Source organism: Anarhichas minor, unplaced genomic scaffold, assembly GCF_050575085.1.
Source record: "Anarhichas minor isolate MPS153535 unplaced genomic scaffold, ASM5057508v1 ptg000027l, whole genome shotgun sequence".
NCBI lineage: Eukaryota > Metazoa > Chordata > Actinopteri > Perciformes > Anarhichadidae > Anarhichas > Anarhichas minor.
The window spans coordinates 2,432,269-2,457,514 of record NW_027466473.1 but is presented as its reverse complement, the minus strand read 5'-3'; the positions used below and the strand labels follow the sequence as shown (position 1 = coordinate 2,457,514).

Sequence of the window (25,246 nt, the reverse complement as noted above, 5' to 3'; positions counted from 1 at the left end):
TGAGTTCTTAATGACGTCCTCTTACTGCTCAGGTTGGAGTCTAAAAGGTCAAACATGTCTGAGACTGGGCCTAATAATAAGCCTGTCTGTTAGATCTTCGAGCACTGGTCCTGTCTCCTCTGGCCAAGGGCAATGAGTGGGATTATTTTCACCAATTTAGTGAGCCAACCTAGCTGAGCTTCAAACAGTATACTAAAAACTAAATGCCTGGGGATCAAAGATTAGGAATACAATGACATCTGGATGTGTTTGCAGTTGTGTTATAAAAGTGAAAAACAGTGCGATATTAGCATTTCACTTGATTAAGGGGTTAAGGGGAAGGCTTTATGAAATACTTTTTACACTTGCACAAAGTGAAACCAACACTAAATACTATACACTGTAGTGTTGACAAGGAAGTAGAGTGAAAGGTACATGTAATGCAATTATATCCATTGTGAAGTACATATATATATACACACACACACACACACACACACTGTATGATGAGATATGGGAGTTTGACATAAAAAGCTGAAAAAGTCACTTTGTCATTTGTCAAGAGTCCAACAGCACCTCATTGTTCTGTCACCTGTCACACAAAGACGAACATGAGGGCTGTTGCATTTGTAAAAAAAAATTCCGGCTTCATTTGATATCTGACAGCATATTGTGAAAAGAAAACATGGGAGAAGATCGGAGGAAGGAGGAAATTGTGGTTACACATTGTGCTTCTGAGACCACTGGTCCACCTAGATGTCCCAACAATTTGTAATTAAAGTGGAATGATGGAACCACGGATCATATCATGTGGAAATACTCTGGCAGACGATGCCTTTGATGATCCTCTCTCAGAGCATGAAGCATGCAGCATTTTTTTATGCAGTAAAATAGAGGTTCCATCAAAATGATTGCTGAAATTGCTTTGCACAGTTTCTAGGCAGGTTGTGCTGCGAAAAAACCGGTTCAACTTCCAGAAACTTGTAGCCTCAGGTAGAGTAGATGTACTGTTGTGATCTTGCAGAGAGGCGCGTTGTTTATTTTAATGTTCATTAAAATATCTGAAACTCTTTCCCTGTGCAGAGACCAGCTCATTGTGTGGATAGACATTCCTCACCATAAGATAAAGGCATAGTATTTATTGTTGTGTTTACCTGCCCTCAGAAGGGTGGAGATGATCCAAACCGTGACAATATACCACAGAGCTCCACATAATGGTTTAACGCGTGTTGACCATGATATTGGTTTTCTTGGTGTAATACCCTTCTTTGCGTTTGCTTTTGTTCAGGCCTCCTCTCTTTTTGTGTAACCTTGTTACTGCAGTTTTTGAAAGTGAGGCATGTTAATAGAAAAATAAGGTAACAGTGTTGAGATTAGGTCCTAAGATTTTCTTTCTCAATTTCTACTTCAGAAAACAGGTATATCTCTGGACTGTTTACAATAAATAAATTACCATATTCAATGTGTTGAAAATTGCTGTTGAACACTGCTGCTTGCCCTCTAATTCCAGTAATTTTGTATAGATCACACTGTCATATATTGCATATTTCACAGTGAGTGTATATGTCTCATGGGATGCTAGACACAACACAAACTCCAGGATCACAACAACTGCAGATATTATAGAGTATTGATTTTAATGTTGCAATTCTTTGCACCATAAGAGGGCTTCATTTGAATTACCCACTTCGGTCCGGCAGAAGCAAACGCTAATGGAAATATTATTTCCCTGCGCTTGTGGTACCTAGTTGTAGAGCAAAAAGAACCCCTGTGAAAACAACTTCCAAGAGACCCACCATCTGGCGGGAGAGTTATCGTGTCAGGATTTTCAAAGAGGTGCTGCAAAGATTTTGCAGTGAGACAGGAGTGATTCATTTCCGTCTCACACTTTCCAGAATTCCCCTGATTTAGATATTATTTTAACCTCTGGGTTGCACAACAGTGTGTCAGCCTATTGATGATCCCGGTGTGGGCTTGCCTTATTTTAGAAACCTGTGTACACACCAGTGAACTTATCCATCGTATCTGCTTTGCGTAGGAGTGCGTAGACCGAGTGGGGGAAAAGCTGCACAAAAAGCATTCCCCATGAGGATGCATTACACCGTTTATGATAGGACTATGTGCCTCTCTGAATGGGTTTCAGCTGACAGTTGCTGATAGGCAATAAGAGTGCAAGCATACTGTGGGAGGAAATCAGACACGCTGAAACCTTTAGCCAATCAGACGTAATACAGCAACAAGCACCGCAGCTATTACCATAAGAGCAAATAGTTTGTCAATCTCCAATATTGCGCTAGATGAACACACTAAAAGCAAGTGCCTTAGCCATTTTTCTCCCTGTGCTGTCTGGGACACTCAAGCAGAAAAACATTATGGATGACACCGGCTGGTGTCCACTGTCCCAGAGGGCATTACCGATGCATGGCCTGCCAAACAGCCGTGGGCTAGCCTAAAGGAAAAGACTGTCTCAATCTGAGACAGTTCAAATTGTATGTATTTCTGTAAATTACTTTCAATATCCTTGTAAATAAAAAAAATGTTCCTCTTTCAGAAAGAAATCCAGGGATTCCTCAAGAGAGTGACGAGGAGACAGACGAGAGCTTTCGCTTTGTATGCGCCGAGTCCTTCGTACCCGTCACACTAGTCCGTAAAGCCTTTATTATACATACTCTGAAATAATCCCAGAATGTTCTACGACACGGTCAGTAAAAGTCACAAGGAGTTTGAGCAGTCATACATGTGCGACCACAATGATTCTATTCAACTTTATTATAGGGTCTGAAAATTGATAACCTAGTATTTTTCACGGGTCTTGTACTTGTCAGTGTTTGTCATTCACAGTAGAAGTGGACAATTACACTGTGCTGTTTCACCACATGTCTGTTGAGCCGTGTCTCTTCTGAAAGCAGCCGGTCAGGGAGCAGACGGGGGGTGTAGAGGCCTGACTCCACCACAGTCAACCAGCTCTTGGACTGGGGTTAATGACAAAATTGTTGGAAAAGAAAAAAGACAAGTAACATGCCCCCGAGCTATTTCAAGTCTTCTACAAATACATCACATTCAGTGAGCAGCAGCAAAGACATGTATGGTTTCCATGATTAACCCCTCGAATAGCTGAATTTACAATCAGACTTGATCAATTCATTGTACAAGTAGATCTGATACTGTTTATGGTTATACAATCTATGAAATAGAAATAACTTCCACATGCTACAGTATGTTATCCTGCTGTGGATAATGGGGATAATAAAGCTGCCGTGTCTATGCAGACCCACACTGCTGAGCAGGAATTAGAACAACACAGTGCGATTGGGTGACCTTGAAACTTAGGGGATCCAAAATGATATATTCAAGGTCATATATCCTCAACACACTTTGGAGCTTTTAGTGGTGCTTCTCTCCCACTTGACATACATTTTTAAAGAAGCATCCATTTTGTGTCACTGCATCCGAGGGAAAGTGGTGAAAGATGTTTGTCTCTCCTCGATGAGGTGTTGTAATTGCTGCGGTGAGAGTCAGAACTAACTGCTCTATGAACTGATGCTTTGATTGTATGCTCACTATGTGTTTGTATTCATGTGAATTCTGAAGCCCATTTCGATATAAATAGCCATATAATGGTGAGTGTCCAGATAGCGTTTTAATATCATACTACTGTTACTACCATAACAGCAGAGCAATAATGCAATGAACAGTAAACTATACGGCATGTGGATTTTTTACTTTAAATATTATGACTTTTGTCACCTGCCGCCTGTATTTTGTGTTTTCTTTTACATGAATGAAAATATTTCCACCGTAAATTGATGAGGCAAAAGTCTCCAAAATGCAGGAAATTAAATGTTTGATGCTCATAATTTCTAAGGAAAGACCCCCAAACCCCCCACTTCATACTTGTTCCAACCAATGTTTAAACGAAACCTGGGCTCTTGATGGAATGCAAATCGACCCTGAATTTGCATGCTAATTAAAGACCCTATTGGGAGTTTCAAATAAACTCACCTTAATCTGGTTGAAGAAGGAAAGGAAGAAATGGTCTCAAAGTCCTCTTTATGTCTCTAGTATAACTTGTTTGAAAGTTTAAAAGTAACTTTAAACTTCAAATAGCTGAGGTTAGCACAACAAGCTGATTGACCTGCAAGTCCGTCACACTATGAAGAGTGCAAATGAAACGGTGGAGCTGGAAGAGCGGCCTGCAGGTTCCTGGTCAGCTACCACAACAGAGAGAGAGAGAGCCGGTGTCTCGGTGTTGATCCACCGTTGTAGGGGATGTGAATGGAAATGCATCCACCATGCTAACATTTAAGCCCAGGCCACACTGCCTGCATGAGCAGCATGTGACGGCTGCCCTGCTGCGTCCCTCACGCATGTGGTGTCCACACCGAGAGTGTGCTTGCTGCTGACAGTCCTCCTTTCTAGATATACTTTTGCCTTTTATAATGGCCAGAATGTTTCATTTCATCATAAATCTCATTTATAACTATTTTAGACAGAAAAATGTTAAGAAGTGTGTGCTCACTTGTAAATAACAATTACAAACCACAATTAAAAGCTGGTACTCCATTAACTTATGGAGCCGTGCAAGTTACTGCATTTTCCACAATCACATCCTGCAAATTCAGAGTGAAAGCCTTTAGTTAACAAATGAGGGGATTCTGTTCAGAGTAAGACACTAAAGGGGCTTCTATTTTGAAACAGAAACAGGAAACTGGTATAATGTACTACTGTTTAGTTAAAAATAAACATTAACTTGATTCATGTCTGATATGTTCAACATACAGACAGTGAAACTGTAGTTATGTTGCTGGTATGATGAACCGCTGGTATGAGACCTTGAATCTCTCGTAGACACGCAGCTCTAAACTGTTAACATGAGCGCCAAAATAAAGAGCAAGGCGCTCTGCAACACACACGTGCTGCTCACACACACACACACAGTGTGTCCCGCGCTTTAGAGGCAAAAGCAGATGGACTGTCTGTCTGTCCAGGAGGACTGTCTGTCTTTGACACTTCTATGAGTAAAGAATAACAGTGTGTGGTCGCAAATAACAGACAAGGTTCAGTCACATTGTAATAGGAAAGTGACAATTATTTTACCAATAGTGATGTAGGTTCTTGTGGCCTTTAAATAATAAAATGGCCTTTGATAAAGATTATACATAGTACAGATATTTGTGAGTTTGATAGTATAAGTATGTTTTTTTGTTCAGCAAGGAGAGAACATTTTTTGAAGGCTTTTCATGGATATATTGGTGCCTTTGGGAGCATTATTTAGTGAGTGGAATCTAATTATTGTCGAGATGTGCGTGCTTTTGTGAAAACTTTTCTAAATTGATGTCAGGGATAAAAATCACAGCCAGAGTGCACCATTAAAACAAATAATAATCTGGGGTAGCACCCCACTGGGTGACTTTGGCTCCTGCCACCGCACAAGCTGTACTACAGTAAAATAAGAACAATAAACTTCTCATCAGCACCCATCTTCAGACTTATTGGAAAAAGATGAACAAACACATCCATGAACATTGTGTTCTGTGGGGCAGAGGCTCAATTCAAAAGGAGCCTCCTCTTCCACTGTTGTGCTGGTGTTTAGTCTTACTTGTATGCTTTAATATATGAACTAAGATGAAAATCTAATCCAAAAAAGTACACTGTGGTGCAAATAACATTAGAATATTGAATTCATCGGCACATGAAAAAAATAGTTTGAAAACATTATCATGAAACTGTATCTCATTTACAAAATAAGCTAAATGTAACAGTAATAGTTAACCTCATTATTATTTTACTGTCCATTAAAACATATTACTTACAACTTTAGTAAGATACAAAGAAAGCTGCTAGATATTAGTCAGCTGTTGCATATTTGAGAGACATTCTCTCTTTAGGGACAGCTGGCACTGTAAACAATGTGCAGCCCTCAATATGAAGCTTCATCTGTGAAGCTACATTAGCTTTCGCGAACCACAATGGACAATTAGCCTATTATATCGTAAACCAACTATGAGCGTTGTATCAATTATGCAGATTGTTTCAATGGTGTGGCCATGAATGCTTCTAAAGAAATTACAGAAGCGTAGAAAGTTGCCCAAAATGTTAACAAACATCCCGAGGGTTACAACACACTGACCACATAGTCAAACACAAATAGGGCCCTTTAGGCGGTGTGACCACCGCTGATTAACAGATTGAAACAACAAAGAAAGAGAGACAGAAAGGAGTTCCACCTTAACACAGCCACTGAAAGAAATGAATGCAGACACTGAATACATCACCACTGGATAAACAGGAGCTTGATAGACGTTGATATAATCATAATTGTAAGAAAAGCAGCAGCAGCGACAACAAAAATATTACTAATTTCAATATAGAAAAACACTTCAATAATTTGAATGAATTCACTTTAAAAAGGTCAGCGATGTCGTAATCACATTATGTCAATATCAAAGTACTCTATTGACTTTAATGAGAATATCTCTGGAACACTGCGGCCTAGAAACTCACTTTAAATTACCTCAGCCCCACCTACAACAACAGTGTATTTTTAGAGACTTTGTAAAACTAAATAAAACAATCATGTCTTCTGTGGTTAGTTATGTATTCATCCATGTTGAGAGGGGTAGTTGTTGCTGTTAGCTGAAGCCTATGAATGGCAAGATCCCATGTATTCCATGATGCATTGGCTGGAGAACAGTGCTGATCTCAGAGACCACGCAAAAAGGAATAATATGACATTCACGTCCTCCTAGTACTGGTAGAGCTGTGCTGTTTGGGCAGCAACCCAAATAATGAGTAAAATATTGTGAGTGTAATAGGCTATGTTCAGATTGTTCAGACTAACTGTCCACACTGTTATTTGATCAGAGTTGTTTTGTGTGTCCAAACCAGGAGTCAACCTCCTGTTCTGAAAAGTGAGGCTAATGATGAAGTGACTTAAACCTGCATCCTCTAACGGGCACCAGGGGGCGACTCCTCTGGTTGTATAGAAGTCTATGAGAAAATGACTCTACTTCTCTCTTGATTTATTACCTCAATAAACATTGTAAACATGAGTTTATGGTCTCAATCTCTAGTTTCAAGTCTTCTTCAATACAGCATGATGTTCATTTAGTCAGGCTAAGTGTGGCAGCTTGGGGAGTATTGGGCCAATTACATAAACCTGTATGAGAGGAGCAAATATGACCAGAGAGCTGCATGTCACTTTGGACAGAGCCAGGCCAGCGCTTACATTCTTTATGCTAAGCTAAGCTAATAGCCTGCTGGCTTTAGATTCATATTTAGTATCAATCTTGTCATCCAACTCTCGGTGAAGAAGCAAAGTAGTGTATTTGCCAATATGTTAATATATTCCTTTATAGGCATTTATTTAGCGTAAATGCTGAACATTTGCTGGTTCCAGCTTTAAATGTGTAATGTTTCGCTTTTTTTGTTCTGGCCAGTTGTATAAATCAGGATGGATTCTGGTACATTTAGCTTCCTTATATTTCATTGACTGAACATTAAATCACAAAAATAATCAACAGATTAATTGACAATTAAAATGAGTAACTTTTTCAAAAAAGACAACCAAGACAACCAAGCTCTTCAAACTAAAGGAGAACCTTTATGTCAATGCTAATGCTAATGTCCTAACAAGACGTAGAAAGAAAATCTCTCAAGGTCAGAAATGAAGATTCTGTTTCTCATGTGATCGCCGATGGCAGTATTTCACCTACAGACATAACCACATCAAACGTGACGCCATTAGCAGGATACATACTCAAGTCTCAGCATTCATACTGTTGCAAAACTCTCCTGCTCTCATTGGGAGCTGTTAAAACTTAATTAAATTGTTAAGAAATGGGGAAGAGATTTGAGATTTGGGAAAAGAGAGAATCTAGATCACAGAGGGTATGTGAGCGTACGGTGTGCAATTAATATACTGCAAAACAAAGAGATGAAAGAGATGGCACGCTGCAAGCAAGAGTCTCATATTTGTCTTCTGCAGCCTCTTGACAGATGGCTTCAGGTGAGCCAGAGGAGAAGATCGAGCAGTTGGAGGCCAATATTTGAGGCTGGATTTTAGATTGCATCTGCTAAGTGGCCAAATAAGCTAAGTCACCCATTTAGAGGAGACGGAGAAGTGTGTGTCTTGAGGAAGTATGCCCTTCCTGTGTATTTGAGAGGAAGAGTAAGTGATGATGTGCTTGGTTCAGAATATGTCTGTTCAATATCTTTATGTGAGGGGAAAATCCCAGATCTTTTAGATCACCTGTCAATCACAGGAAACAGGTATGAAATATCAAAAACATGTTACATCTTACTGTGAAACAAAAACACTGAAGAAAACAAATGGGAGAAATGGGTCAGTAAAACCAGACGGATGTAAATCTGCCTTTGCTCTGTACATTCTTCACTGCAATACTGTCTTATTTCCAAAAATTGTATGCGTGTGTTTTTTGAACAACACACTTGAAACCTGGCTGATACAGTTGAACGCACACAGCACAATCCGTGGCTGACAAAAACAGCTAATGCATTGTGTCCACAACTATACTAAAGGTCTTTTTCTTCTGAAACTGAGACACACTGAGTCATTAAATCCCGCCCCTCAAACGCAGACTGGCCAATCATAGCATAGTAAAGCCAGCTCTGAACTGACAACTCTCAGCTTTCTAAATCACTTTTCTACCTGAAAACCTGCGGAGCTAACATTAGCAGACTATGTTAGCATATTTTAACTAGTGTTAGCATATAAGTTAAGTTTTAAGTTTACTGTCATATACATTTACACATATACGAAATTTGTCCTCTGCATTTAACCCATCCCTAGCTTATTGGGAGCAGTAGGCTGCTGAGAAGCACCCGGGGAGCAGTGTCTTGCTCAGGGACACTTCGGCATAGGACACGTAGCAGCCAAGGATCCTGCCGGACGACCCTCTCTACCCAGTGAGCCACGGCCGCCCCATATCTATGCTAGGCTATCTACTAAAGGTCAACTGAATGGGGGTAAACACAGGCTGCTTTTTCTTTTTTTATGATTGTAACAGTGAATAGAGACCTACCCGGCTTTACAGGAACACTGTTGTTACTTCATGTTACTTGTTATTGTCTTCTGACTGGATCTCCAGGTGATGTGGTTGTTCTCTTTAAAACTGTGATCTGTAGCTTTAGCTTCTATCTTTATCTCTTTAACCTGTTGTCACTGCTGACTCAGTTTGACATCCTGGATACATCCTTCGAACACATATTGTAAACACCTATGTCTGCTTCTGTCTGAAATCGCTTTTAGTTTTTCCCAAAAAATTTGCAATATTATTGCATGGAGTGCAGGTAGTGACAGTGTGGACTCCTTAGTAGCTCTGACAGCTTGATGTAGTAGCAGCGGGGGATGGGGCTTAGCCAAGGGCCAATTATGCAACACCTATTATGAATTTTGCGCTATATTCATTCCCTGTCTTTTTCTCTTGCTTTCTCTATGCGTCACCACATTGTTGTATCAATGTGGCCCAACCATAGCATATATAGTGTTGAATGCAGTATGTCAGCTTTTCTCAGGAAGCCAATGTGATAAAATTTCTGCTTTTCACCGCTGAGGAACACTTAGCTACAACAGTGTGATGGTTTGAATGTCTGCCCATTTGCATTAAAACATGTTGCACATCTCTCCAGTACACCATGCTTTATTCATGTCTCAAAATGAAATTCTGAGAGAATTGTCTCTCACCTTAAATCTGAGTTTAACATTTGCATGTACGAGCAGGACTTCAAGAGTGGACTAGAGTAGGAGACAACTTCAAATATTTGCATATTCTTATTTCTGGATTTATCAATGAGCGAGAAGGCATTAGGCTTGTGATGATTGGCAATCTAACAATTGGATATCGACAACAATTAGGATGATTGGCGATTGTTTTTTCCTAGTCAAATAATTAGGCAATTTTAAAAAGTAATTTTACTTAATATCAGAACTAAGATGTAAAAATAATCTCTAGAATCTGAGCCCCACTGTGCATTTAGAGATATTTGTTATGGATCAGAATGCATCACCCGCTAAGCCCAATTAATCAGCACGAGATTCATTTTAAATTCAAACAAACCAGTTTGCCGACTCTTTTCCATGGATCTGACACTAGCATCTCAGTTCTCCATATGTATGCTCACCAAAAATTAGCGCTCACCAAGCACAGATGAACACATTTTTCATTAAATTCATTTCATTATATAGACCTTTTTTTTTTACTTGACGTCACCATATAAAATGACCTGTTGTGACCTCTAGAATAATCACAGCCTCATGAAACTTTAAAACCACAAACTAAAGACCTTCAGAGCATTCAGATGATGTATGGCGTATCTATATTGAAAATAAGTGGGTTTCTGAGCAGTTTCCAGAACATATGCACTTGCCAATCAATCGCCGAAAAATTCAATTCCTTCAGAAATGTCAAATAGTTTTTGATACCAAATCACAGCTTGGGTTTTTCTATGGTGTAGTTCAATATACTGGCGTCTTAATGTGGTGTTTTGGAGGGATTTTTGATCATTTGTATCTACTTTCACGTGGTAACAAATTGTTACATATTGCATATTGCACCAAATCTGTGAAACAAAGAATATCAACTCAAAAATTGCTGGAACAACTAGTGAGACATATTTGAGCATGGGAATGAATATCATATATATTCCATCATAATGTTATACCCTTATACACTCTTAACTTTCAACATTTGAATGATGCAGATATCCAGCTATCAGATGATGTATACCTAAGGGGCATACTTTTGACCCGCTATTGTCCCCTAAAGATCCCTTGCCCCTTCATACCACATGCTTTACTTTGAAATAAGGCTCATTTGAAAACAATACTTTGTGGCTTTGTTGCTCTATGTACTATGCGACCTGTGGTGAGTTTGTTCCAATGGCAGCTGCTACAAGTTAAGAAACTTACAAAAGATAGAAGACTATTTGTGTCACACTAAGGATGACTTGGTCATATTTCAGGCCAGCTGCTAATGCACTGTACTGTATGCGGAGGGAGAGTGGCATGTCTGCAGTTGGCAACGGCACCGCATTGGCTATCGTAGAGATAGCCAATGCGGTGCAGGAGGCTTTGGTTTTTGCCAACAAAATAGGAACACTTTCTGTGAGTTGCCTCAGTTCAAAACCACTGATGCAGCTGGTTATATCTTTCCCAGTTAGTGAGAGCAGTAGAATGGGGAAACCATCTCACAGTCGTATGCCTCCGCCAACCAGCCATTTTGCAGTTTACATCCATGTCTGTCCAAAATGTCATCGCTATATCATTTTATCCTATCAGACATTTATGTGAAATTGTCATTAAGAGCATATGAATTCTTGAGTTACGGCCATGAGGTCACAGCGACCTTTGACCACCAAAATCTAATCAGTTTAACCTTGACCGTAGACGTGGAATTTTAAGTGTTCCTTTTTTTTGTCCATATTTCGTTCACGAGAATGGACTGACAACCCAAAAACATAATGACTCCAGCCACGGCTGTCGGCATAAAAAAACATTCTGTTCTTTTTTACATGTTCTTTTTTGTTTTCTCCTACCCAGTGGAATAATGAGGAGGTAGCAAACAGTACCACTAAACAATGTGGTGAGTGTTTTGGCCTTGGTTCAGGGCAGAATCACAAAGTAGTCACTGATTTTATGACTATTTTTATTGCACCCCCATTTGGAATTGTAGGATTCCTGCAGATTTGGAATGTGGCCAAGATGCTTTTTTTGAAGCAGGGATTGATCATTTAAGCTTATTTTCAGGAAAGCGATGTACTCTACTTTCTAGCACCCAAAAGATTTCCACATTATGAGAAGGGAAAACAAAGAGATTTTTCAATTTAAGCCAAAGGCCTTTTGGCCGAAATGAGTATTTAGTAATAACAAGGCTAAGAAAACGGCTTAGCAGGAATAACAGCAATGGGATTTTGATTAATGAGAAACATTCATTTTTGTATTGACCATTTAAAAGACTATTAAGATTGCCACTCAAGCGTTGAGCATTAATTATAATGCAGGCCTACATAAGCTTCCATGAAATTTAATGAGCATTGTAAAGTCTGAAGCAATGCAAGGAGCTTTGTAGAGAATCAGGTTGTAAATTAAGTCCTGAAACAACAGTCATGCACACACTAATGATATTCTATCATCTAATATTCTTCTACTTGTTCTGACAAAATGTTGTTATTTGTTATTTAGACTCAATGCTCCCAGTGTATTAAAAAATATTAAGGAAATACTGGAAAAGAAAATCTGACCAAATTAAGATTTTGCACTGGAGGGTGGAGGATATTTAAATGACAAGTAATAATTGTCGTTGCACATAACCAATATAGTCAAAACAAATAAAACATATATATTTAACAATCACACCTCTCATCTTCAAAACAAGTTTGTGGAGAGTAGTTTAAAAAAAGACTGATGGAAACATTTGTAAAATCACGTCAGAGTGATTGAGACTATTGGATGAAAGCAGTAGCAGCACATTGTAGCTGCTGTTGGTCATCATGATGATTCACAGAGCTCTGTGGCATCAGGATTCATCTTAGACAGCTGCTGCTGATGGGATTGCAATTAAAAAACTACTTTAGAGCAGACTTGCAACCACAACACACCCGCCCAGATGTCAAGAAGGAAGACTTCCTAGACACGAGCTGGGGATGCTCTACACTATAATACAGAGGGTCTCCTCGGCCAACCGATATTTCATAAATATTCACGAACACAGGGAGAGTCTGTGGATGCCACGTGCTTTGTAACTGCAGCTGAATCACTTAAGACTAAAACATGACTGTCATAACATCGATACTGTGGAAACTCCTAATTCAAAATCATGGTTAAATATTCATGAGTTTACATATCATGAGCATTCATGCACTCGTAAACAGCGAACAGAAATACAAAGCTTCCCCAGGATTCTGTCTTTCTTCAGCTCTCTGTGAGAGCCTGTAGGTCCTTTAAGTTATATCAGCTGTATCGATCTGTTAACTTTGCATTCATCAATCACAAGGTCAGGGGAATGATTCAGATAACATCACCACGCTCTGGCCTCCCCCAGTGAGAAATTTGGAATTAATACCTCAATGTCCTGAAGCATCCTGCCTCTGTTGGAAGGACCGAGTCACCTTTGTTTGCAAGTAGTTACATATCTTCTCAGCGGACAGGCAGAAACAAGAGCAAGATAACGGAATGATGAGGAGTTGCAGCTCAACCATGAGGAGAAAAAAAAAATGACAGCTATATTTCCAATGACGATTCCTGCTCTCAGGAGGCTCAACTGTTTCCTATTAACATACTCTCAGATTCCACCACAAAGGCTTTTGCCAAGGGGCTTCCAGCACAATCAATGATAGCACTAATTGAAATATTATCTCTTGTGCTTCACGCAAATGCCCAGGCAAGCCCCCAATAATTGCACACAGATTATTCCACCGACCACGTGCTCGCTAACCACTAACTCTGCCATCTGCTCCAGAATTACAACCGTACCGCTGCATAGTTAAGCAGCCCTAGTGCACAGCAACTCCCCAAGTGTGAGACGCCCCCCTGCTATTAATGCATGAGTGCAGGACCGAGTCTCAAGTGGCCTCCTTATTACAGCATCCATGTCAGGTGATGGTATATGATTGAAGCTGCTCACCATAGGAAGTATCTTAGGCCGATTGTATCATGAGAAGAATAGTTGTTGCACAATCATTTCCCATTAGACACAACGACTACAGGTAAGCTGAGTATAATACAAATAATGGGATTCCCACATCATGTCACTAAGCAGGAAAATACGAAGAGGAAACAGAAGACTAATTAGAGTCAGATAGCGAGACAGAAAGCTGCTTCTGTTCCATCACAGGGCTCATGTTGGGGGATATCGCCCACACTGTTTTTATATTTTTATATATATATATATATATATATATTAAAAAAAAACTGTATTGTGTTTCCTGCTAAATAAACTAGTTTCAACTAATGTCATTATCCCCTGGTCAGTCAGTCCGGCTGGCTCTTGATTTTACAGATACAAAACACTCCAAAACTCCCAAAGAGCACACATCAGCTATGGCCTCAATCAAAGACACGACTGCAGTGGTTCCAGTGTCCAGTGGCCAACACTCCACATGCACACTGCGGCTTGATCTTCTGAGCTTCTCCCAACTGCTCCAACGCGTGTGTTCTCTGCTGAGTGACGTGATGCTGTGCTGAAACAACACTCAGTGCTCAGCTTTCCTGACAAAATACAAATTGTCTTTCACTGTGATTCCACTGAGACTCCTTGTCTTACCTCATGTGTCATTTCTCTTCACTGCCTTCTGTTCTCGGCCTTGCATGTGTCTTTATATCTTTTCACTACAGGTCATGCGGTAAATGAGCCCATTTTTTTCTTCTTTTACCAGGGCCTCGACTCTCTAAACGTGTACAAGCAGGATTATAATATATATTTTTATTTTTTCAGCACAACATAGACTGTTTGAATATGTATGCTGCACTCACTTCTGACAATGTCTCTTCATAGCTCAATCACTTCAGATGACTATCTTGACATCTATTCTGTGAAGGTCGATTCTGTGTTGCAGTATGTCTAAATGCTCAGGACACAGCACAGATCTCTCCTACCACGTTTGTAAATCAGCCATGCGCCATTTTGACACCATCATTGGTGCAGTGCTTCTGATAACACAGCATGTGATTGGAGAGGAGAGAGTCAACATGTCAGTCAGCATTCACCAAGCAGTAAGGTTTAAGAGTCGTTTGTATAGTTTGCATTAATCGTTTAATCGTACATTAAACGTTGAATTATTGCTTTTATTATATTTTCTTGATGGATTAACAAGCCCCTGGATGGATTATAAGAACAAGTGACGGCTCGTTGTAACGGCTGAACGGTGCGCTGCACAGTTTTCCTCGTTACTTTTGCTCCTGTAAACTCTTCAGAAATGGTGTTCCTTTGTGTCAAAAGTAAAAAAACATCGGAAGATTTTGAAACTGAGTGCTTCATGGAACTCTGCTAAACAGCCTTTGGCATTCCCTCACCCCAAAGAACACACTTATTCTAAATATATAAGTAAAGTCTATGTCTGGTAAAGCTTATATTTACCACTGATTGCTACCGAAATCCACAACTTGGTATTCGGGACGGCCCTAATATGAATATATACATCCAGCAGCACTTCTCTAAAGCTGCTAGAATCAAACAGTGCAGAGTGCGAGCTGTGACTTTCTCAAGCAGGCAGCATTCCTCAGATGCGACAACCTGGTGAATGGACACAGTCTGAAGTCACTGTCCCTGTTGCTTATTAATCAGCCCTCCCTGGCAAGGTCCCTGGTGGCCACCAGGTCACATGACCACTTCACTAGGACGTGGCAAAGAGGAAAAGCTTCCCAATAAAATTTGCCTTTGTGTGTGCAACTTCAAGTATTGCTAATGTGTGATGACGGTGCATTATCTGATAGCCAGGAAGTGAGAGTGAGGCATGTGCAAACTAAAGGCCTTCATCCAGCACATTTCCATACAGTATGAAAGATAAATAAACAAAATCATATTGTGCCCATAACGGATTTACCCAGCAATGTTTATCTGCATTTCAAATATCCTTCCTCTCGGAGAAAGTCAGTGTGTCTGTTTCTTTCTACCCGTGGGCTTCCTGTCATGTGTAATACACTTATAAGAGTATACAGTAATAGCCTAATCGAATTGTATTTAATTATCTTAGCACCAATTGAGATGTGTTGTTTTCCTTGTCAATGCCTCAGTATTGAAAGCCTTCACTGAAATTCCAGTGCTGCAAATTGATTGTTGACCCCTACCGAGTGTGAGTAAATCAATCAGGCTTCCATTAAACTCTACATCAAACTTTCTACGACCCACAAATGATTCATTTGTGATATGAACCTGTGAAAGTACCAAACGCACAAGCACAAAAGTGAAAAAAAGATACTGATTACAGAAATATAATGGAACATGGAGATTGCGTCCCACCCCAGGAACGAAATATACAACTGGATAATTATTAGCTTTAATTTGCAACCTGCCTTTTCAGAAAACAAACAGGCAGTCTGGTTGTGTCTGGAACAGACAAAGTGGCAATTTCACATCTGCGGAGCAACAATTTTCAGTTACAGACACTCATCACCTCATAATGTGTCTAATTTCTTTAATATTATAAGTAGTTTAGTGTGAAAAAAAGTTTCACATCCAAAGCAACCTCTGGACTCCAACAGTGGAACAACAACAGGAAGAGAACACTTGAACAATCTAAAAATAGCTCTTGATGATCAATCTGTTATTTCTGGGTCCAGTTTGTTGCTTGGTCCTGTATTTTTCTCATTTCATGGATGTCACATCCACATATTTTCAACACAGCAGCAGACTCAATCAACCAGAATGCAATGTGGCCATGACATTGTATTTCGGGTATAGGGAACTTCATAAAAACTGTAAATCTTAAATCTTATTTTTTTTCATTACTATTTATATTGCAAGTCTACCTGTCCACCAGGGCTCTCACTCTTTATTCTTAACCATTTGTTGGTCAGAAAGCATCAAATATGTGAGTTGTAGTTATCTATCTGAATTCAAAATTCACACAGTATGAGAGCAATAGGCGGGACCTTCTACTTGCCCTTAAACACCGATTTAGTAAAATGCTGCCGTGTTCCAAATTCCCACCAGAGACCACCATCAGCAGTATTGAGACATCCATCAGTTCACTCACACAGGCTGGGTCCTGAATCCAGCTGTCACTGTCCTCAGAACACTCCAACTGGGGTCAATGCTGGAACATCAACTGGGCAAAGCGGGCAACTGCCCCTGGGCCCAAGACTACGATGACCAGACATCTCGGTTAAACACTTAAAGAGATAGTTAAGGTATTTTGAAGTGGTACTTCTTCATAGTCAGTGTATTAAAAGGAGTTTGGAAAAACAGATAGAATACCGGCACGGGAGCAAAGCAATGTACTGCTGTGGACGAGGGCAGCAGGAAAACCTATTTCAGACCCTGTGTCAGGGTCCCCTCACCTCAGCTCATACAAGCCCATTTCAACATACACAAACTATCCCTTTAAGCTTCCCGGTTTTCAACATTCACTACCAAATTGTCCCTGTTTTCACCACAGTACTAATAATAATAAGGTTATTTATAATAATAATAAAAATACTTGTTCTCAGTGTTTACATAGAAATGAATCATGATCTGTCCCACTCCTTTTTACCTAATAAAAAACAATTCAACACTGATTGGTGTGTCGTCACTGTTGCAACCTTCTTCAGCTGCGCAAACGCCAGTGACAGCCATCTGAACTGGGCCGCTCAGCTGATGCTATAGCCTATAAAGTTATTTATAGATCACAAAGAGATTTGCACGGCTTTGTTTTAAGGAAAATAGTTGGCAGAGAATGTGTCACAGTCGGCCATTTAGCCGGCCTGCTCTTTTGGACGCTGCCTTGTGTTTAGTTTTAAAAGGTAACAATCTATATAACATCAATGCAATCCTTGTGTTTTGTGTTTAATATTGTATCATACAGTTGTCAAATAATATCTGTTGTGGTGGACTCTGGGAGATAAAACATCATTATCGGCTGCTGAGGCGCTGTCCATGGTGTTGAAAGGTGAGCACTAACAGGTGAGTTAGGAGTGCTTAACGCTTACATAATTTCCCCCATTCCTGGTGAAAATGCCTATGGTGGTGTGTGCATAAGCGTGTGCATGTGGATGTGCATGAACTTGTGGTACACTTAAGGGTCAGATTTTTGGGGTTAGAAGATATGTTCTCCCTACCCAAGACCCCCAGCGGCCCCGAAAGCCTCACTCCATCACATTAATTGGTTGATTTATTGCAGATTTGTTTAAGAATTTGCAACACTAATCTTCTAACCATGTGGCCCTGGTCTTGTAGGGGCCCTGTGTCAAACATCTATGTTATGTTTGTTTGTTTAAAGACCTTAATTATTTTTACTTTATAGTGTGTTCATTAGGTAGTTGGTGTCCCACGGTGTTTGATTACATTGCCCTCCGTCCCTAACGTTGTTTTTTTAATAGAAATAAAACCCATATAGTGGGGGGCTTTTTTTTCAGTGAACAGAAACATAGTTTGCAAATAGACAACATGACAGGTACACGGGAAGAAAATGGCTGGTTTTATTAATCATTCCACCCATCAAAGCTTTAGTTTGGCCAGAGTAAAACCAGAAAGTGAAAGTGGAGTCCCTTATAGATCATTATAGATACAAACAATTCCTATAATAAGTTTAAAAAATATTGACAGGATATTTGTGTGATTTAATAAGCTACATCTCACCTAAAATAGACACAAATAGGAGCGACAAAACTGCAATCACTTTCAGATTTGTACACGTCGCACATCTGTGAGGCAGACAAACACTCTGACGACAACAAATCTGAGGGGTCACCTGTGAATTAACAAAATGTTTATTTAATTAATTAATGTGAAGGGATTAAGCGTTTGTTGTTATTCATACATACGAATGTATTGAAAGTGACAAACCCATGATATTCATCCTGCAGCTCGTAGCTGAATGGAACAGATTCATGTCAGTCTGTGGGGGGCATTCTGGGAAGTGAAGTCAATCACTATCTGAAGTAAAGGTCAATGAGGCAGGTTCAGGGAAAGTGCAGTGAAAAGATACATTCCACTGCTTCATGTTCAAACATCAATACATCTTAGCGTGGGAGTGTCTGAACGTGAACTCCTGCTTTCCAACTGTGAAGCTGGCTTTTTTTGGACAATTTACATGACGTCCATTTATCTGGTTTGATATCACGCCACTGTACACAGGTGGCGATGTCTACCTGCCATTGTGGGCCATCTGCCTGCTCTGCCTGTTCATTCTGCTCCAAGCCTTTGTGAGGACTGTGTATGCGGAGACGGACAAAGATATTTTTTAGAGCAACAGCTCTGCCTCTTTTTCGCCTTGAGATCCCTACTGAGTAGCTGTAGCCCTGCGATAAGAGGAGAACACACTCAAGCCATCAACAATGATCTCAATGTTTTTAACAAAAGGCTGCATACAACGAGCACACCACGACTCCGTACCACCACCCCTATCCATCTCTGCTCTCTCAGCTGGTCATCCAATAACAGCTGTTGCTCCAAATTTCGATGTAACCGGCTATAATTCTCGTCTTTGGCTGACACGGGCTGATGGAGGAGGGACGACGGCACAATACACAGGCCTTCCAGGGTCTCGGCCAAAAGAGAAAACCCACAAGAGTTTGTGCTGCATCCTGGCAACACAGCCAGCACTGTCTTCTCCCAGCCACATACAGAGACAGAGGGAGGGAGGAAGCCCGCTTAGACAATGAGGCTGCCTCATTACCAGTGTTTATCTTAAACCGGATTAATACTCCAGAAAGAAACACTCTTTTTTTCTTTGTTAGGAAAAGAACATGAGCAGCTTCGTTTGGGGCAGTTTGATATCGGAATGTTTTGCTGTGTTTGTGAGGTTTGCCTTTTCTTTTCTTCTTGCAACTTCTTTTCTTTCTTGAGAAAAAAAAAACATTACGCCCACTGATGTCAGTATTTTGATAGATTCCCATCCCACATGTCGGAGTCTGTTCCTTCAGTGCGTGTGGAAGATGATCAACTGTTGGAGTTCAGATCCCTTCCTGGTTTCAGGAAACCTTCTGAAAGCTACTTGCATATTCAATCCACTGGCAGAAAGAAACAGGAGGAGCAGCTGCAGCAGAGCAGGAGGTGCTCTCTGTTTGAGCTGCATGAACTCGACTGCCTCACTTTGCAGAAAACATGAAAAGAAACTGCACAGCTCATTCCTAACACACGTTATTTGTACCGCTGATTTTTTTGCTTGTTTAAGTGTGTCAATTCTGCCATGGTTGTGCATACAATTGCCTGTGCCAAACATATTATATGATAGAAAATTATGCAAGACTGCATTCAGTAAGAGACCTTGACAGATTCTCACCTAGTTTTTCATTACACATGAGGAAGCCAAAGGACAGCGTGACACTGAAATTATTGCTGTCTTTTTAAAAGCTGCAAAATACATCAACAGGAAACTGAACAGATCTTCACTTTGGACAAAGCCGCCCACCCTCCAGTGAGCTGACACAGCCCCACAGCAATTTTAGCCTGCGGCTCATCCCCTCGAGGTGCACCGAGAAGTGCTTCAAGCACTTATTCGTGTCGACTACCATCCAGATGCACGCCGCTTCCTGCCACAGTGGCTCCGGCCTCAGCCAGCCAACTAGTAGAGCGCCTCTCACTGTCTCCATCTATCGCTCCGGATTGTTTTTCTCTGCTCCTGTGATCTCCTGCTCTCTCCATCCACCCCGCCTGCCTACTTCTGACCTGCAGGCTCCTCTGCATATCTGTATACGAGCCAAGATATCAATACTTCTCTCCTGACTGTGAAGAAGTGCACATGTGAAATGATTCGATCAGACCATGAGAGGAGCTACTATCTATTTCAAAAATAGACCCTGAGTCCTGCATCTTAAAACAATGAAGACAGCATACTTGGCAGCTAAACCCATATTGATAAAAAGGGTTCTGCTGGTTCTGATGGTTCCATTCTGGAAAGATACCTGTTTGGAAAATGACCTGGAACCAGAGTTCGAATGCTAGATAATCTATCAACAAACCTTTTGTCTCTCCTGACATTTTTATTAGCAAAGAGCATTAATAATAATTTATATTATAATTTTAGCAAGCATTTCTTTCTTTCCCACTGCTGAACGTTGCTTTCGGCACAATTATTTTTTACAACATCAATAAATGTGCTTATAAGGCCAAAACAACACATTTGGTTAATGAACTCTCTGCAAGCTGGTGTCTGTACATGGCCAGATAATATTTGTTTGCAAAAGAATCCTCAGTCTGGATGAATCGTCTCCATTGAACTAAGCCACCACTAAAGACCCAAATGTTTCTGCCTTCACAGCCAACAAAAGGTGATTAAAGGTCTGAATTGAATCTTTGAATATGTGTAAGCTGTTTCAAGTGTTATTGTCGACACCCAGATCGCTTTTGTTTTCTGCAGAGCCTTGAAACTACCAGCAACACAGTTAGCGACACGGCTACTGCTAGCAGCGCGGCTATTAAAGCAAAGCAAGAACAACTAAAAATCCCAATTTCAACTAGAAACCCTGATCTTAGTAGGGCTGTGGAAAAATATTGATATAGCTTACTATCATCATAATTCTTTAAACGATAGTGTATAGATATGTCAGCAACTACTATCGATACGTAAAAGAAAATCCTGTTTTAAACGGATTTAAAATGTCCTTTAAACTGCCTCGAGCCCCTCTGTGTGTCAAACAACCTCCTCCTCCGCTCCTGTAACGCTAGATGTCGTAGCTAAGGCCAGTGACCTCCCCGCCAAAATCCCAACATGGCGTCTCACGAGCAAGTGGCCGTATACTGTAAAGCGGCGCTATGTGATCCCGACTCATTCCTGCCGACACATGATTGATGTAGCAGTGTAGTGCCCAGGATTTACTAAAAGGTGAAGAAACGTGTCAAAACATCGCTCCCCCTGCAGAGAGAATAGCGCTGACGGGCGATGTTAGATGGCTAGACCACCGAGTCGAAAATGGACTGTACTTGTATAAGGCTTTTCTAGTCTTCTGACCACTCAAAGCTCTTTCACACTACATGTCATCATTCACCCATTCACACCCTGATGGCAGGGGCTACCATGCAAGGTGCCACCTGCCCATCAGCATGCTGACTAACATTCATATCCATTCATACACTGCAGCAACAGCTACGAGAGCAATTTGGGGTTAAGTGTCTCGACATATCGACATGGACTAGCGGAGCCAGAGATCGAACCACCGATCCTCTGATTGAAGGACGACCCTGCTCTACCACTGAGCCACAGTCACCCCGAATGTTAGAATTACATCACACCACAGTAACAGGCAGTAACATTGTGGAGGTACTGAAAACTGAACCTGGAGGAATGGGACATAAATGGGAAGGACCAAGCCATAGTGACAGACAACTTTACTTAATGCACCTTATTTCATATCATCTTTATTGCATCTACATGTGAGCAAAGAGTGGTCAGTGACATAATAAGAAAATAATACAGTATGTATTTTATTTTCAAATGAAGTTATGGCAAGTGCATTTTCGTAAAAGAGTGTTCAGAGAACCAATGAGAATACAATATGAACTTTATTTTCATATATTTTTTATGGCAAGTGCATTTCAGTTCAGTGTGTTCTCTGCTGGGTACATGCATGTGCAATGCAAATACCCTTTGAAGTAGTTTGAATGCAATTTGTGATGTACGTACGTATAAGACTATCCAGGTGGTACACAACGAGTTGTATTTTCAGCTCTATTTATACATTTTCATAAAAAAAATAGTGTATTGCGATATATTGTATTGCAATATATCGTATTGTGACACGTTTATCGTGATACGCATCGTATTGTGAGGTGCTTACCAAAACACAGCGCTAGATCTCCAGTTGTTCCACTGAGCTATTATTGTGAAAGGTATAGAATGAAAGGAGTGTAGCTGTAATGTGCTCTCATTGACAATGTGGGAGGTAAGAGGCAAGGCAGGAGTTTGCTGGTTTGGTTCAGACTACTCAACCATGTTGTTATGTTATTACCTTCATAAGTATAGATGCAACTCCAGCGCTATCGTCATCCATTGTGCCGTAAAAAGGAGCCTTCGTTTTCCCGGTAAACCGTACCCGGTGAAGGACAGAATATCATAGAGAAAGTGAAGCTTATAGGGAACCAATCTAAAAGCTGATGGTATCATTATTCTACACCCATGACATTGTGAAATCAACACTTACTTCATGATAAGTTAAAGTTAAAACGTGTCTACTGCCACATTAAGTTGTCAGTAATTGCAAACCTTAAAAACTAAACCTGGTTTTAGTAAGGGATTTAAAAGCATTGAGTTGATGAGCAGATCCAATGATGGACTCAGATAAAATGCTATCCAGATACAACCTCAATCATGAATTATTGCCTTTTATTGTGGCTATATAAACCCTGCTCACCTGTAAATCTGCCTGTCTTCATTCATTCATTATCCTCCATATTTTCTTTTGCTCTGTTTATTTGTTATCTTATCAGAAATGCTGGATATTTGCCTGGTCCTCATCTGTGCCCCGTCTTTTGCTGCAATGACCCAATTTCTCCATGGGAACAATTTAACTTTCATCTAATCTAACACATCTCTGATTCTGCAGGAGATCTGATTATATGCAAATGACTTAACCACAATTGTGGTGCCGTCTGGAGAATGTATGGGACTTGAAATGCAATTTTTTTCCCAGGTGCGGCAATGTGACCCAAAACAAAACGCCATCCCCGGGCTGCCTGTTTCGGCGGGAATGTGTGTATTTTTCAAAAGGTTGTCTGCAGAGGTTCTCTTTCACTTGACACTGTTTCTTGCCTGCAAAATAATGACCGTATATACTTTACATGTAATGATATATGGTACATTATGATATAACAGAGACAGTGTGTGCTCATTGGTTCTCTCTGGTCCACTAAACCACACACGGTGAGCCACCTGATTAATTCCATCTCTTTCTGACCACTGACACATCTAAAATACATCATTTGGTTGAAAATATGCAGGATTTTGAAATCAGCAAACATTTAAAGCTATGACCTTATCTCTACTTTATAAATGAATATTTTTAAAACAAAATTTCAGCCCTTTATGCAAGAAAACATCTTAGCTGCTTGATTTTTCTGTACAGAGTTTGACTTGTCGCACACTGGCAAGGACTCCGGTTGTGGAGTGCAGTCTTTTGTCCAACCGAAGACACCTCTAAGAGCAAAAGGGGCTGCTGGCCAAATAAAACAGTGAGGTTTGGAGAGCTGATGAAGAAAAACGCCCCGGCTTCCTTCCTACATTCAGCCATTCATCCACTTCAGTCATTCGACTATTCACCCCTTTATTTATTTACTTCAAGGGTCATTATCGGAGGACAAGGAGGATCAACAGTGTTCATCTTTCCTTGAGTGCTGGCTGGTGATGGAGTCTGCATGGAGAATATGCTACAGGTAAGTAGGATACACACTATGGTGAGTATAAAAGGTTTGTAAGCGCACCTCTATCCAGCCACAATCTACTTATTCGATTGCATTTTCCTGTCAGGCGTAAACAAGGTCAGAGAGACAGAACTGCTTCGCTGCTCTCCGATCCAGCAGCAAAGCCCTCTTGCCTGCCCGGAGAATACATGGCTTAATTTAGATGACCTGACCGCGCAGTCAATGTGGATTAAGAACTAATACTTAATCAACTTTGCAGCAAAGACCTCCCATCCGTGAGATTTACCACGCGTCAAGATGATCCGCGGCCAGCAGGAGCCACGAGCGCAGAAATGACAATATGCTCCATTTGAATTGCAAGTTCTTTCAAATAAAGAGCCGTGCGGCTGCATGCTATACAGCAAGCAATATTAACAGCTTATTAGTTGTTGTTTTTATTTGCAAAAACACACAACCCAAAGCAAAAGTGATAGTGCTGAGAAGGAGTATGTCAGGATAAAATTTCCAGAGAAAAGGCTGCATCCGGAGTATTCTGAGTGGTGTATAAATACACTGAGAACAACTTGGATACTTAGAGAGTCAAGCCACTCCAAGACAGATGAACCGCTACTTCACTAATCGTATTATTTAAGCTGCAGCTTACACGACAAGCATCTCGGTGTCAAATGTAGGCACGCGGACTGACCGCGACCCGCATGACGGACTTAATCATAGGCTCAATTGACAAACGGTCCCATTGAAACAGAGTCGGACACAGCGAGGAACAAGTGCGAAGGAGGACAGAATCCATGGCTTACCTTGCTCCATCAGCAGGACGGTCATCCCGACCAGCATGGCCCAGTACAGAGGGTTCTTCATGGTTATCGATCTGCTGTCTGTCTGAAGCGTGCAGTCGTCTGGGAGATATAGCCTGCGAGTCTGTGAAAATCCCGAAAAGTGCTTTTCTTCAAGTCCCGGGTGCTCCTGTGTGACTGTAAAGCATCCACCAACGCAGCGCTCACAAAGTCCCTCCTTCAGCTGAGAGGTTATTGGCAGCGGTGCTGGAGGGAAGCTGGCGGAAACCAAACCACCGCGTCCGGTTTATTGTTTTTCAACTTCAGACACTTGCCGGTGTTCATATGCTCCTGTAGTGCGCGAGTAGCGGTGGCACTTTTAATTTGAAGAAGAAACACATGTACTTCCTGTCGTTACCCGGCTGTATGCAGCCAGCTTAAAGTGGCCATTAGCGTCCGCAGTCCGAAAACCAGCGTGTT

General features: G+C 40.8%; 1 protein-coding gene across 1 annotated transcript in view; it reads right to left on the bottom strand.

The window, feature by feature from the left end:
* The window catches only part of ntm (neurotrimin), a 465,347-nt gene extending 440,343 nt beyond the window's left edge, over positions 1-25,004 (bottom strand). The window contains exon 1 of the mRNA XM_076102227.1: positions 24,791-25,004. Within this exon, the coding sequence (XP_075958342.1) occupies positions 24,791-24,851 (61 nt within the window). The 5' untranslated portion in view covers positions 24,852-25,004. The remainder of the gene's footprint in view (positions 1-24,790) is intronic.
* Positions 25,005-25,246: the final 242 nt, after the last annotated feature.